Source organism: Macrotis lagotis, chromosome 4, assembly GCF_037893015.1.
Source record: "Macrotis lagotis isolate mMagLag1 chromosome 4, bilby.v1.9.chrom.fasta, whole genome shotgun sequence".
In the NCBI taxonomy this organism is placed as follows: domain Eukaryota; kingdom Metazoa; phylum Chordata; class Mammalia; order Peramelemorphia; family Peramelidae; genus Macrotis; species Macrotis lagotis.
Genome location: NC_133661.1, coordinates 204,399,797 through 204,413,305, shown reverse-complemented (window position 1 = coordinate 204,413,305; position 13,509 = coordinate 204,399,797). Strand labels below are relative to the sequence as shown.

The 13,509-nt window shown below is 38.1% G+C and overlaps 2 protein-coding genes across 7 annotated transcripts in view; one reads left to right on the top strand and one right to left on the bottom strand.

Annotated features, from left to right (window-relative positions):
* TP53BP1 (tumor protein p53 binding protein 1) overlaps positions 1 to 10,834 on the top strand; it is a 127,395-nt gene extending 116,561 nt beyond the window's left edge. For 3 of the 5 annotated variants that reach the window (XM_074235236.1, XM_074235238.1, XM_074235237.1), the window contains 7 exons: positions 600 to 791; positions 1,160 to 1,378; positions 2,738 to 2,953; positions 6,329 to 6,423; positions 6,898 to 7,097; positions 9,895 to 10,040; positions 10,489 to 10,834. In XM_074235236.1, the coding sequence (XP_074091337.1) occupies positions 600 to 791; positions 1,160 to 1,378; positions 2,738 to 2,953; positions 6,329 to 6,423; positions 6,898 to 7,097; positions 9,895 to 10,040; positions 10,489 to 10,676 (1,256 nt within the window). In that variant the 3' untranslated portion in view covers positions 10,677 to 10,834. The other 2 variants (XM_074235233.1, XM_074235235.1) reach the window with 2 other exon arrangements.
* Positions 10,835 to 11,821: 987 nt separating this feature from the next.
* The window catches only part of TUBGCP4 (tubulin gamma complex component 4), a 35,466-nt gene continuing 33,778 nt past the window's right edge, over positions 11,822 to 13,509 (bottom strand). For both annotated transcript variants that reach the window (XM_074235241.1, XM_074235242.1), the window contains exon 18: positions 11,822 to 12,884. In XM_074235241.1, coding sequence (XP_074091342.1) covers positions 12,872 to 12,884 — 13 coding nt within the window. In that variant the 3' untranslated portion in view covers positions 11,822 to 12,871. The remainder of the gene's footprint in view (positions 12,885 to 13,509) is intronic.

Genomic DNA, 13,509 nt, shown 5'->3' with positions numbered 1-13,509 from the left:
TATACTGTGTGCCCTTTATTCTAAGAACTTGTCATTAGAGATTGAGTCAGAATTAGAGTGATGGGACTCAGAGCAGAGTGAGAAAAGAACTGGCAGGTAAAACATATTTTAGTTTTATACTAGTTTGTCTTCACTTCACCTTGTCTGATTCCTCTCTAGTTTATTAAGAAGTCCACCCACTTCTTACCTGAATTAAAAAGATTATCATATACCTCCCAAAGAACCAAAATCAAAAACCAATGACTTATTGTCAAGTACTATTTATAATATATCATACTCTAACATGAGAGAACTATTAAAACAATCAAAAAGCCAGTAATAATTTTAATAGGTCTTATAATCGTGTTCTTTTTATGACACCCTAGAATCTTCCTTACCCAGTCCCAATGTAGTAGTTGATTATATTTTGGTCAGTAATTCAGTAGTTGTGAAAGCTAGTGTTTAGTCATCATATCCCAACTTTTAAATCTCCTTGGACCATCTGGTTTAGGCTCCCTGAGCAGAGCACAGAGTGTGAGCACCAGTATTGAATTACATGCAATGGCATTAAGACAACAACATTACTGATAACAACTTTCCCTTATTATTTTTCTTCCCAGGTGTGGTAAAAGGACACAGAAAAGAATCTGGGGAATTATACTACAGTATTGAAAAGGAAGGCCAAAGGAAGTGGTACAAGCGAATGGCAGTTATCCTGTCTTTGGAGCAAGGGAACAAACTGAGGGAGCAATATGGGCTTGGTCCGTATGAGCCAGTAACACCCCTCACCAAGGCAGCAGACATTAGCTTAGGTAAGACCTTTTTTCTTTGTGTAGCTAATCTCAGGAAGCCTTGTCAAGCCTATACTTGTTTTTTTGGGTTACTTGGGCATAATTTCATTAACTTTCTTATTATTAGATCCACCTGTGCCTGATCAGATGGAGCCCAGCTACATTTTCCTGGGCCACTGCCTATCCCTATTCCCTTTCCAGGACCTTCTAGTAAATCCTTAGGCTTCTTCTCATCAAGAAATAGAAAAAAAAAAATTGAGTCCAGAAGAGTGTGAAACAGAAAATAAAATGGGCCTAGAATGTGCTTTATGCTGCAGTGGAAGGTGTGAGGGAAGGGTTCAGGGCCTCAAACTGTTGAGAACTAATTATTTTCTCTTATTTCATTATAGATAATCTGGTAGAGGGTAAGCGGAAACGACGCAGTAACCTCAACTCCCCAGGCACCCCCACTACCTCCAGCAGCAGTGCCACCACCACTCCTCCACGGAAAGCCCTGGAAAGTCCCCGAGTCTCCATGGGACTTCTCTCTGGAAAAAGGAAACTGATATGCTCTGAAGAAGATCGATCTCCTGCCAAGCGTGGCCGCAAGTCTGCCGCAGTAAAACCTGGTAAATCCTCTTCCTTCAGATTCTTCCAGATACCTTCATGACATGCAAAGGGTAGGACCCTTGACAAAAGGTAATGAAAGTTGTTAATTCTATGGCCTTTTGTCCTACTGATATATACAGTGCACACATTTAGCTGAACAGGGCTTAAAATCCTTTCATATGGTCTCCTCTTTTAGGACATATCAACTCATTGAGGAAGTAATCACTCCCTACCCTCTCAATTCAGTATTCAGGACAGAGTTAGGTAAAGAGGGAATGGAGAGAATAACTGAAGTATTTAAGTGATAATTTTTGCGTTGGAAATGCTGGGCTCAGGCTAACTGGGCAAAATGAGAAGGATTTAGAATTTGTTGTCACTTTTGTATGGCTTCTTGGTGTCTCATTTGCCCTCAAAATCTGGAAGCTCATTATATCTTGACACATGTTGTCTGTCCAGAACCTTTTTACTATGGCGCTCTTATGACTTTTACTAACTCCATTATTCAGTGATCATTTCTAATCAATTTTTATTCCTTTGGTGCTAGGAGTTAGGAAAGCAGTTTGATTAAATTACATTATTAATCACGTATTATTGGTTTAATTAATTATATATTAATTGATTATTAATTAATAAATACATTATTAAATTGTATTAAGAGGATAACTATTTTTATGTTCAGACTTATTCTTTCTTCATCATTTGGGTGTCAAAATTCCATAGAAGCAAGCTTCTTTCTATCTCCTTATTTTATCTGGGGGAAAAAGGTACCTGTCATCTAAGTCTTTATATGAGGCCTACTGTCAGTTTTCCTGACAAATACCCATTTTCTTTTATTACTGAGCAAAGGAAATAAAAAAATCTGGATGTGTAATAAGTCCAGGTACTAGAAACAGTAACAGAACAGACAGTGAAATTTGGAACCAGTATAGTATTTCTCTAGAAAGAGAGAGGGAATCAACAGAGACTACTTGGGGTGGAGTGCTAATGGCCATAAATCATCTACTAGCTAATCCGATAAAAATTTGATTTGACTATAAAAATTTTAATTATATTTGCGTACTGAAAGACTTTTTATTTTATGCATGCCATTGTGTCACTGATTTTATTATGATTTTTATTTAAGTTAAAAATAAATTCTTCATGGATGTTCAGTCTGCATAGTTTTTGTTTTTTGCTCATGTAACATAGTTGTCTGCTCAGAACTAAACAAAATAGAGTGGAATGTTGTATACTACTTCGTACTCAGGCAGGTAAGACATATTCAATTTTAAGAACATTTATAAGTGCCTACCATGTGTAGAACACTACATTCTTAGGTTCCTTGGCTCTGGTACAAAGTTATAGTTCTCTGTAATAATGTTGTTTTTGTTCTCATCCAGGTACCATGGGAGTAGGAGAGTTTGTGAGTCCATGCGAGAGTGGAGACAATGTTGGAGAGCCATTAGTTTTGGAAGACCAGAGGGGACCGTTGCCCCACAACAAGACCTTGTTTCTGGGCTATGCTTTTCTCCTCACCATGGCCACAGCCAATGATAAGCTAGCCAGCCGCTCTAAATTGCCAGACGGTCCTACTGGGAGCAGTGAGGAAGAGGAGGGTGAGACCATTGTCCTCATTTCCCAGGGAAATTTGTGGGTTTCTGACATAGCTTTACAGTTCTCTCAAATTCATTCTAGATGCTTTGCCTCTTTAGTAAACCTGTGGTTGGTTCCCTTTGTCATTTATAGAGGCTCTAAAGCAAGTGGAAATTGACCCTGAACTAAGGAATGGAGAAAAGCAGATATGTTTCTTTCTAAAATAGTCTGACATTTTCCTATCCAAAGTTTCACAGCAGAGACCATAGTAAAACTGGTGGAAGGGGATAAAGGTGACAGGGAACTTCAAAAGGGTGGGTATATAGTGGTAGCAAGTCTTCTGTTGAGTACTTTCAATAAACAGTTTCTTGACATTGTTCATTTTGTACAATTTTGAGGAGTAATGGGAAAGATTTATTCCATGCCTTCAGAAAATCTTGAGTCTTATGATTCTTAAGATGGAAAGAAGGCAGTTATGAATCTGAATACAAATGGTTGATAAAAACACATTCTTTCCATTAAGACTAAGATACAAACTTTTGTCTAATGTGATGTTTGAACACTACCATGTTTCTGACTGATGTGGAAGAGCAAACTGTATTTGCCATTAATGTTATGAGGATAGCATGATTTATGACCAACAATTATATTAGCACTTCAGGGGTGTGTCTCTAAATCTAGTTAATGAATAAATTATTTTCCCAAATATTTAACATTAGTCAAACTTCCCTGAGGTTTAATGTTTAATGTTAAGATTAGTCAAATGTTTGCCAAAATTTGTATTTAATGATAGAGATCTTAGATAAATGCCAAATAGTCAGAGAAAGGGGAAAAATTTAAAGGAGGCCAGATTTTATGGAGCCATCTTGGAACACTAGAGAGAATCACTTTAGCAGAAAAGTGGTATATAACTTGGAGAATAAATAGGGCAAAGGCCAATATAAGAGACAGGAATGGATAGGTTTGTCCTGGTAAAGAGAATTAAGATGTAATAGGAGAGGAAGTCATTTGAGGCTAGGGACATGTTTTGTTAAAACACTTTTTTAAGTTGAATATATACATTTTAATTTGATTCTATAGGTGATTTGTGTTCTGAAAAGGGGACCTTGACATCTAGGGCCCCATTTTTCTTTATCTTTTAATATTGCCAAATCTTGTTCTCTTTCATATTCTTCTTTCTTCCTTCTCTTTCTCCCAGACTTCTGGTCTTTAAACCTTAAGAATTGTGATGATGGGGGTGGCTAGGTGGCACAGTAGATAGAGCACCAGCCCTGGAATCAGGAGTACTTGAGTTCAAATCCAGCATCAGACACTTAATAATTACCTAGCTATGTGGCCTTGGGCAAGCCACTTAACCCCATTTGCCTTGCAAAAACCTTTAAAAAACAAAAAAAAAAAGATTTTTTGCTGATAAAAGTCCCCATTTCATCATCCTCATTTTCATGCACTATAATCCTGTAACATCATTGATTCCCAAGTAACTAGACTCTGAGAACGGGAAGGGATATGAAGCCATCCTGGGATTTATATGGGGTGATATTTCAAAGTGGTTGGTTCTAGGACCGTTAAGCATCCATACAATTTTTGGTTGTACCCTATCAGATAGGGCAAATTATATTTCCAAATATAGACATTGATTCCCTAGTATATGGGACAAATTAGATATATATATATATATGTATATATATATATATATACATATATATATATGAATACAGTTGGAGGTTAAAACTGAAGTAGGCACAAACTAGGCAAACCTATCACAGAAAATTACTGAAATTACTAATGTATCACAAGCTGAAAAATATTGTCAGCATGATGATACGATGTTTTGACAGATTAAGTAATCCTTTTTTCCCCCTGCAGTGTTGGGTTAGAGATCATGTTCAGTTTTGAGGTTTAATTTAAGAGGGGATGTAGAATAACTGGAATCTTAACAGAATAGAAATAATTTAGTGGAATAGCAAATAGGAGCCTTGAGAAAAGTATAAATAGGTTGGGGTATTAGGTGTCAGTACCAGCACAGGAGTTCCTTAAGTATATGAGGTGGTACAGGAAGCAGGGGCCTGCATCTCTTACTTTCTGCTGAAGTGCTGTTTTATATTTAACATAGAATAGTGGAGAGAATACTGTTCTCAATTGTAGGATACCTGGGTTCAGTTTTTAGCTCTCCTATTAGCTGTGTCACTTTTGTCAAGTAACTTAACATTTGTGCCTTAGTTTCTTCTTTAAGATGAAGATAAGACTTTACTGTGTACTTCACAATGGTAGGTTTTAAGGAATAAATGCTGTATTAACTTAAAGGCATCATTTATAAACATGAACTGTTATTTTAGAATAAGGGGATTATTTCTGGAAATTTTTGATGGGGAGGATGGAGGGTTGAAATAGAAAATCATGCACTGGATTGGGTATTTTTTTTCTACATTAAAACTTCAATTAATCAGAATCCAGTTGGCTAGAAGCGTTAACCAGAATTTTCTCTCTCATTTGTCATCTTTATTACTCCATTTATGTCAGAAAGGAGTAAATGATCCAAAAGAAAAAAAACTCTTGATTAAGGATATCCTTTAAAAACAGCCACAAAAAAGTTTTCAGGATATAACCTGTATTTAGTAATTGTCATCTTCTATAACAACTTAAAGATAATATGGTAATCATTAATATTCAGATTAATCTTAATCACTGTAATATCTGATTTATCAATACCAAGTATCTTATTATCTTCTGCTAAGCTAGGACAGTTGGCTAATAATTTTAGAAAGACTTTTCAATAATAAAAATCGAGAGAAAACAGTTTTTCTGGATAACTCACAAAAACTAGAAAATTTAAACTGAAATATCTTAACCCCTCCTCCTCTCCCCACAAGCATTTTGGTATATTGAAGTTTTAGTGTATTTGGGAAAAAGAATGTAATGAGGGGGAATTTGAAGGTTTATATAAAGAGAGTGCTGATCAGCTATTCTTCATCTCCACAGAGGACAGAACTAGAGGAAATGGGCTTAGTTTGCAGCAGGAGAGATTTAGGTTAGACATAAGGAAGAACTTCCTGACGGTAAGGGTTATTAAACATTGGAACAGACTACTCTGGGAAGTTGTGGAATTTCAATCCCTATAAGCAACCATGGTTTAGATGCAGGCCTGCCTGGGAGGACTCCTGATGTTCCTTCCAGCTTTATCGTCCTATCTCCATTTCTCAACTATCCCGCCACCTTTCTTCTGGCAGCATTTTCTGTCTTTCAAGAACTCTTAAGATCCAGGGGGAGGCCCTTGAACTGACTTTGGAGACAGCTGGGGAGTGGGAGAGTGGGGAGTAGGAAGTCAAGTGTAAAATAGGAGAGGAAAAAGAAGTTTTTGGCAATAACTAAATTTTATTGACTCTTCTTACTTGATGTAGAATTTTTGGAAACTCCCCCTTACAACAAGCAGTATACAGAGTCCCAGCTCCGAGCAGGAGCTGGATACATTCTTGAAGACTTCAATGAAGCCCAGGTAAGCATTTCCTCCTGTGTGTCTTCCTAGAATGGTGGTGGTAAGAGAATCTGTTCACGTTGTGGGAGAGAGAGATCAGGAGGGCCTAACTGTGGTAGCCAATCCTGGAGAGCTGAGAACATATTGGGGAAAAGAATTTCTGGGGAATAAAGTTTGGGCTTAGGATAGGGAGAATGCTGTTTCTGGGAACAAAAAAGATAAGAGATTTGAATTTGAAAGAAATGTCCACTCCACATTGGTGATTCTTAGGCTGTAGATTGACTATATAATTCTGCTGAGGTCTAATGGTATCCCAATTTGGTGAGTTGCATTAACAAGAAATTGAATATTTTTGACAATTGTGGCTAAGCCATACTTTTTACTATTTGAAGGGTTTCCATCTTAGCTCCCTTCTCAGTTGATTGGGACTACCTTTTATGGGCCATCTTAGAACAGACTCTTTCAATATATTGGCTGAATTTCTTCCTTCTCCAGTGTAATGTGGCCTATCAGTGTCTTCTGATTGCGGATCAGCACTGTCGGACCCGGAAGTACTTCTTGTGCCTTGCCAGTGGGATCCCTTGTGTGTCTCATGTCTGGGTCCATGACAGTTGCCATGCTAACCAGCTCCAGAACTATCGAAATTACTTGCTGCCAGCTGGGTACAGTCTCCAGGAACAGAGGATACTAGAATGGTAAGGACCTTGGAAATCCTTTTGAATTCAGTAGGATAACACGATAGTAAATGTAAAAGAGAGAACCCAGGCAAGGCACTGCTATAAATGAGAAGCTTTAGGTGGGAACAAGCTATATCACTGAGTTGGTTCAGTATTTAAGAAGTACCAATGATGTGCCAAATATGCTGAAGCACTGGGGAGAGACAAGCAGCAAATAGTTTTGAACAGATGAGTTTAATATAGAATAAATAGAAAATAATTTTATATTTGATTTTAGTAACAATAGGGAGCCACTGTAATTTATTGAATAGGGGAAGGGTGACACGGTCAGACCTGCATTTCAGGAAAATGATATTGATGGATAGAGGATGGACAAGAACAAGGAGAGACTTGAAGCAGACTGGCCTGTACCAGGGTATGAGTGTCTGAGGAGAGAAGGGGACATATTTAGGAGTTGTAAAGGCCTTGACAGCAGATTGAACATGGTGGGTAAGAGATAGTGAGGAGCTCAAGATGACTGCTAAATTTGAGCCAGAGGGACTAGAAGGAAAATAGGGAGCAGAGGGAATGGGGTGAATGTTTAGGGGGAAAGATAACAAGTGGTTTTAGATATGTTTAGTTTAAGATGTGTGCTGGACATCCAGTTTGAGATGTCTGTTGAAAATGTTTTTTTCAGGGGCGGCTAGGTAGTGTAGTGGATAAAAGCATAGGCCTTGGAGTCAGGAGTACCTGGGTTCAAATCCGGTCTCAGACACTTAATAATTACCTAGCTGTGTGGCCTTGGGCAAGCCACTTAACCCCATTTGCCTTGCAAAAACCTAAAAAAAAAGTTTTTTTCAGTGGGAAATACATTTGGAAATGAGAGATTGAAGGTAAGGAGGGAGAGAAGTTGGGGTAGGATAGGTAGATTTGAATCAGCATAGAGATTAAATAGAGATTAAATCCATGGGAATTATGAGATCACCATGAGAAGTAGCATAGAGGGAGAAAAGATCAGGGCTCAGGAAAGAATCCTATGGGACATCTATTCTTAGATAGCATGACCTGGGTGAGGATCCAGCCAATGACTTTTGAGATAGAGCTATCTGATGGGTAGAAGAACCAGGACAAAGTGATGTCTGAAAAAACATAGAAGAAACAAGGGGGCAGCTGGGAGGTGCAGTGGATAGAGCACTGGCCCTGGAGTCAGGAGTACCTGAGTTCAAATATGGTCTCAGACACTTAATAATTACCTAGCTGTGTAGCCTTGGGCAAGTCACTTAACTCCCGGTTGCCTTGCAGAAAAAAAGAAGAAGACAGTGTCAAGGACTGAATGATCCACAGTATTAGCAAGGTCAAAGAGAATGAAGATTGAGAAAAGGCCGTTGGATTAAGAGATCATTGATAACCTTGGAGAGAGCAGTTTCAATGGAATGATAAAATTGGAAACCAGATTGCAAGGGATTAATAAAATTGAGAGAAGAAAAATCACCTATAGATGGCCTTTTCAAGTTTAGTCTTAAAGGGAAGAAGAGAGATGTAAGATAATTTAAGGAATGGAAGAATGAAATTAAATTTTTTTTCAGGATGGGAGGGAGACATGATGGGCATTTACTTGAAGGCAGTAGGAAAAAAGCTAGGAGACAAGGAAAGGTCAAAAATAAATCATAGGGGCAGCTAGGTGGCATAGTGGATAAAGCACTGGCCCTGGAGTCAGGAGTACCTGAGTTCAAATATGGTCTCAGACACTTAATAATTACCTAGCTGTTGTGGCCTTGGGCAAGCCACTTAACCCCGCTTGCCTCGCAAATAAACAAACAAACAAACAAATAAATAAATAAATAAATAAATGAAAGCTAGGAATGACAGGTGGGGCAGTCTTTTTGGAGGGGATGGAATGGGATCTCTTGAACAAGTATAGAGATTAACCTTGGCAAGGTTGTAAGCCCCCTTATGCATGTGAGATAGGAGTGAAGGGGGAAGGTCCAGTAATAGAAGGTATATGATAGGAGATGAGGAAGAGGAAAGAAGAGGGGAGCGCATGGTGAGTGATGTCAGTTTTTTCTGTTAAATGCCAGGTAAGGTTCATCTGAGATAGTGGAAAGAAAAGGAGAGTCAAAGGAGATTTAAGGAGGACTGAAAAGGTTGGAAGAGCCACTGTAGAGAGTGGGATAGTGAGTTGATAAGGAAAGTATAGGATTATCTAGCAGCAGTGGAAGCCCAGTTGAGGTTGTGTAACATAAATTTGTAGTCGATCCAGTTAGAATAGTTGACTTTGTTCAGCAACACTTTTGCAGTAGTAAAGTGTAGAAAGTGGTGATCCAAGATTGCAGGTTGCAATCAGCAAAATGGTAATTTGACCAGCGTCTCAACAAAGGATATGTAGAGCTGATGAATTGGTTCATCAATGGGAACCAGTTAGTCCTGAAGTTAAAGGTTTTTTGAAATGTGTACATAGATTTGTATAATTTAGAACATTTAAAAATGTCTGTGATCTCTGGGAGAAGACCTGGAGTGGAGGGGGTTATGTAAAAACATGCTCTTATATGACCCTGCACCTAACGACCAGTTAGACCTGAGATGATCATAGCAGTGAGGGGTTAAGCTGATCAGGTTCTCCTGGCAAAGGCCTAAAGAATAGACTTTTGAAGAAGTTTTTATTTACAGGAATTGTTAAAGGTGCATGAGTATGTTCTTACAAGGCTTACCCTTTAAAACATTCAAATATATTTCAAGTATGCTATTATGGGTTTTAGTATCCAGCTTGTTTTCCCCTTGAGAGGACTAAGATTTGCTCTTTTCCAGCCTTGATCTGTTCTCTTTTTTTTTTTTGTAGGCATCCCAGGGAGAATCCTTTCCATAATCTGAAGGTCCTTTTAGTATCTGACCAGCAGCAAAACTTCCTGGAACTCTGGTCTGAGATTCTTATGACTGGGGGAGCAGCCTCAGTGAAGCAACACCACTCTGTCGCCCAGAACAAAGGTACCTAATGAAAAGATTTTATGAAGCCCCTACTTCCCCAGGGAATACAGTGTTACAACTCTATATTTTTTATGGTTATCTTTTATACCCACTGGGCATTGTGGTCAGAGTCCCTATCCTAACAAGTTGACCTTGTCCCATGTTCCTCTGAGAGCAGATATAAGCAACTTCCAAGAGGTGAGGGGACCCACCAAAAGACAAGCATAGATAGGGCTGTCCTTAGCTCCTAATTTATTCCAATGATATGTTTGCCAAATTTTGCCCTAGACTCAACCATTCTCTGGGTTCAGGAGACACTCATTATGGTATCCTTTTACTAAAAAGTTCTAGTTCAAATAGAGATATGGATAGAACAGGTCTTTAGTTTGGGCAAAGTGGAATGGGCTGGCTAGAGGGTACATAGCAAAGGACTGCAGTGTATTCCTTTGTTTTCTGCTAATTCTTTCAGATGTTGCTTTGGGGGTATTTGATGTTGTGGTGACAGACCCCTCATGCCCTTCTTCGGTGCTGAAGTGTGCAGAAGCATTACAGCTACCTGTGGTGTCACAAGAGTGGGTTATCCAGTGCCTCATTGCTGGGGAGAGAGTTGGATTCAAGCAGCATCCAAAATATAAACATGATTATGTCGCTAACTAAAGATGCTCAGCCCCATCAATTTCATTCCCTGCTATTGTGAAGACTGTGTTTTAACCAGGTTTTAAATGTGTCTTGTGTGTAACTGGACTTCATGCATGGATCATTGTATATAGTTTTCTTTGCTGGACTTTTATGATAAAATAAATGTTGAATCTCTTTGGTTGTAGTAACTGATTTATCTTCTCTCCCCCCCCATCCCGAGTTTCTGTTGGAATAGGGGAAAAGAACCTTGCTTCTGAGGCAGAAGTTCTTTAACTTTTTTTTTTTAGTATTTTGATAAATGGATTTCATATAATGTTTCCTTTGTAATACTGTGTAGCTTATGAATTTAAAAACAATTCTTAAAAACACAGACTTTTTACCAGCCTGCCAAAGGGCTTTCATGTCAAGAAAAAAATTAAGAGCGCCAACTGTATAACTTTTTAAAAGTGACTTGCCCAAGGTCACACAGCTAGGTTAAAGTGCCTAAGGTCAAATTTGGCCTTCCTGACTCCAGATCTGGTGCTCCACTGTGCCACCTTGCTGTCCCTCCAAATATATGACTTTTAATCAGAATCCCATTTTGAAACAGAGGCATCTGGCCTAGGAGATAAGAGGACGAGGGGTTTTAAAATTTGCTATTTGGTGGTTAGGAGGCAGTGTTAATCCTTCCTTTTTTTCTACTTTACTTTGTACCAAGACATTCCAAAGATAAGTGGAGAATATTCTTTGCCTTAAAATATTTCTTTCCAGTATGACTGGTAAGTTTTATATATATACACACACACACACACATATATTTTCCTTGAAGGGCTTGATGTTCTTTGATGTTTGAGTAAGTTATCCTGTGGAGCTAGTGGAGGGTCTAGGACAGGGCTCTGGGGTCAAAAATGAAATCGCTACCTGAACACTTAGAAATCTTCAAAGTTATATATTTAACTACTATAGCCATTGGCTCTAACTACCAGAAACTAGTTATAGTCCCTTTACATTGTGTATGTTAGAGGAAAAAATGACCTTCATCCATTTTTCTTTAGTAGATGCCTAAATATATCTCTTCTTACTAGGAGACAGCAATAAAAAGTCCCTGCTACTTGTCAGTGAGTGATGGCACTAGAATCTAGGTATATTCTCTAGGGACAGAGATCAAGTTTTTATCTATAAACAGAAACCAGAACAATCATATGGGTTTAATAAATATTTATTTTGATGGTGTTATGAAACTGCTTAAGACCTAGGTTTGCATTCTGTCTCTCTGCCACATAGAATATGGGCAAGTTGTTTGACTTCTTGGTGCTCCTGGTACCCATGAGCTGATTGGCTGCAGATCTAAATCAATGGAGGAGCCTTCCAAACTGATGAGATACTGTTTACCCCATTTCCCAAATTGCAGAATGCTTCTGCTTTAATAACACTAATATAGTTGAATGTGGAATTCATGATTTAAATTACTATTGTCCTTTTATGGCTGAAATTTTCCCATGGATCTTTCTGTCCCTTCCCTTTAAAACCAAAAAAATTCTCCAGGCATCTTATATTTCTATTATTGACCCAGCCACTTAATAAAGTTCAAATTGAGATATAGTTAGTAGTTGTTGACAAATTCCTTTTGATTCACAGATTAAGATCTTTTAGCTTCAGTGGAAAAGTTCTGAATAAGGAAGAATGGCTATAAATTAAATAGAAAATTTACTTGTTGCCCTTCTTGCTAATGATAAGCAGAAATCTAATGTGTGCAAAAAAAAAAAATACCCATTCCAAATAAAAACCAGAAATAGATTTAACTTTTTAATTATATTACAATGATTGTTCAAAATCTATTTCTAGTACAAATGCTACATGTTCAGTGATGGTCATCTGACTATTACCTAAGTCATGCTGTACCACCAAACTCCTAGAAGGATGATTAATATACTCTTCCAGAGAAGTCCGGAAGAAAATTTGCTTTTGTTTGGATGTATATAAAGATAAACATTATTTTAAATGATGACAAATGATGTCCTCAGTATAAAATTAATGGCTCTGTGACAGAAGGGAATGGATTAAACTGCACTCATTGAAGAGGAGATAAAGAATTTCTCAATCATAAAAGTAAAAGAGAATGTTGCCATGAACCTTCAAAAAGAGACAGGATCTCCAGGCTGGCTGGATGGAAATTGAAATGTTGCCAATTCAGTTTCTGAACTCAGCTCCTAAATGCAACTTCAACGACAGGGCTATACCCCAAAACTGCAAAAGAAAAAAGAAAGACCCTATCACATGATTTTCTGAAATCTTATAGGACTATGGATCTGAGACAGTTTCACATTAAAACTCAAGGAATGGCATATAGTTCCTACTGCCTTCTGTTCACATCACCAAAAGATTTGTTGGAGGGTCTTAGAAGAAATTACTAAGCCAAATAAACCTTTATTTCTCTTTAGGAAAAAGTCTGTATTAAGTTAACTGTAGAACTGAGCAAATGATTCTTACTATATACCCTCTTGCTCACAAACCCACATTTTAAGTAGGAGGACAAAATCCTGAAGGCTGCCATGAGGCAGCATGGCACAGCAGAGGAGAATCCACCTGAATTCAAATCCTGACACTTATTTATATGACTTTGAGCAATATGAGATACTGGGTATTGATTAACTCACTGTAAACTAAAGAGTTTGGAGGAGAAGACCCCTCCAGTGCAGTCTATGACTCTTATGCTTTTGTTTTTTTGGGGTTTTTTTAGCTTTTTGCAAGGCAAATGGGATAACTGGCTTGCCCAAAGCCACACAAGGTAATTATTAAGTGTCTGAGGTCGGATTTGAACTCAGGTACTCCTGACTCCAGGGCCGGTGCTCTATCCACTGTGCCACCTAGC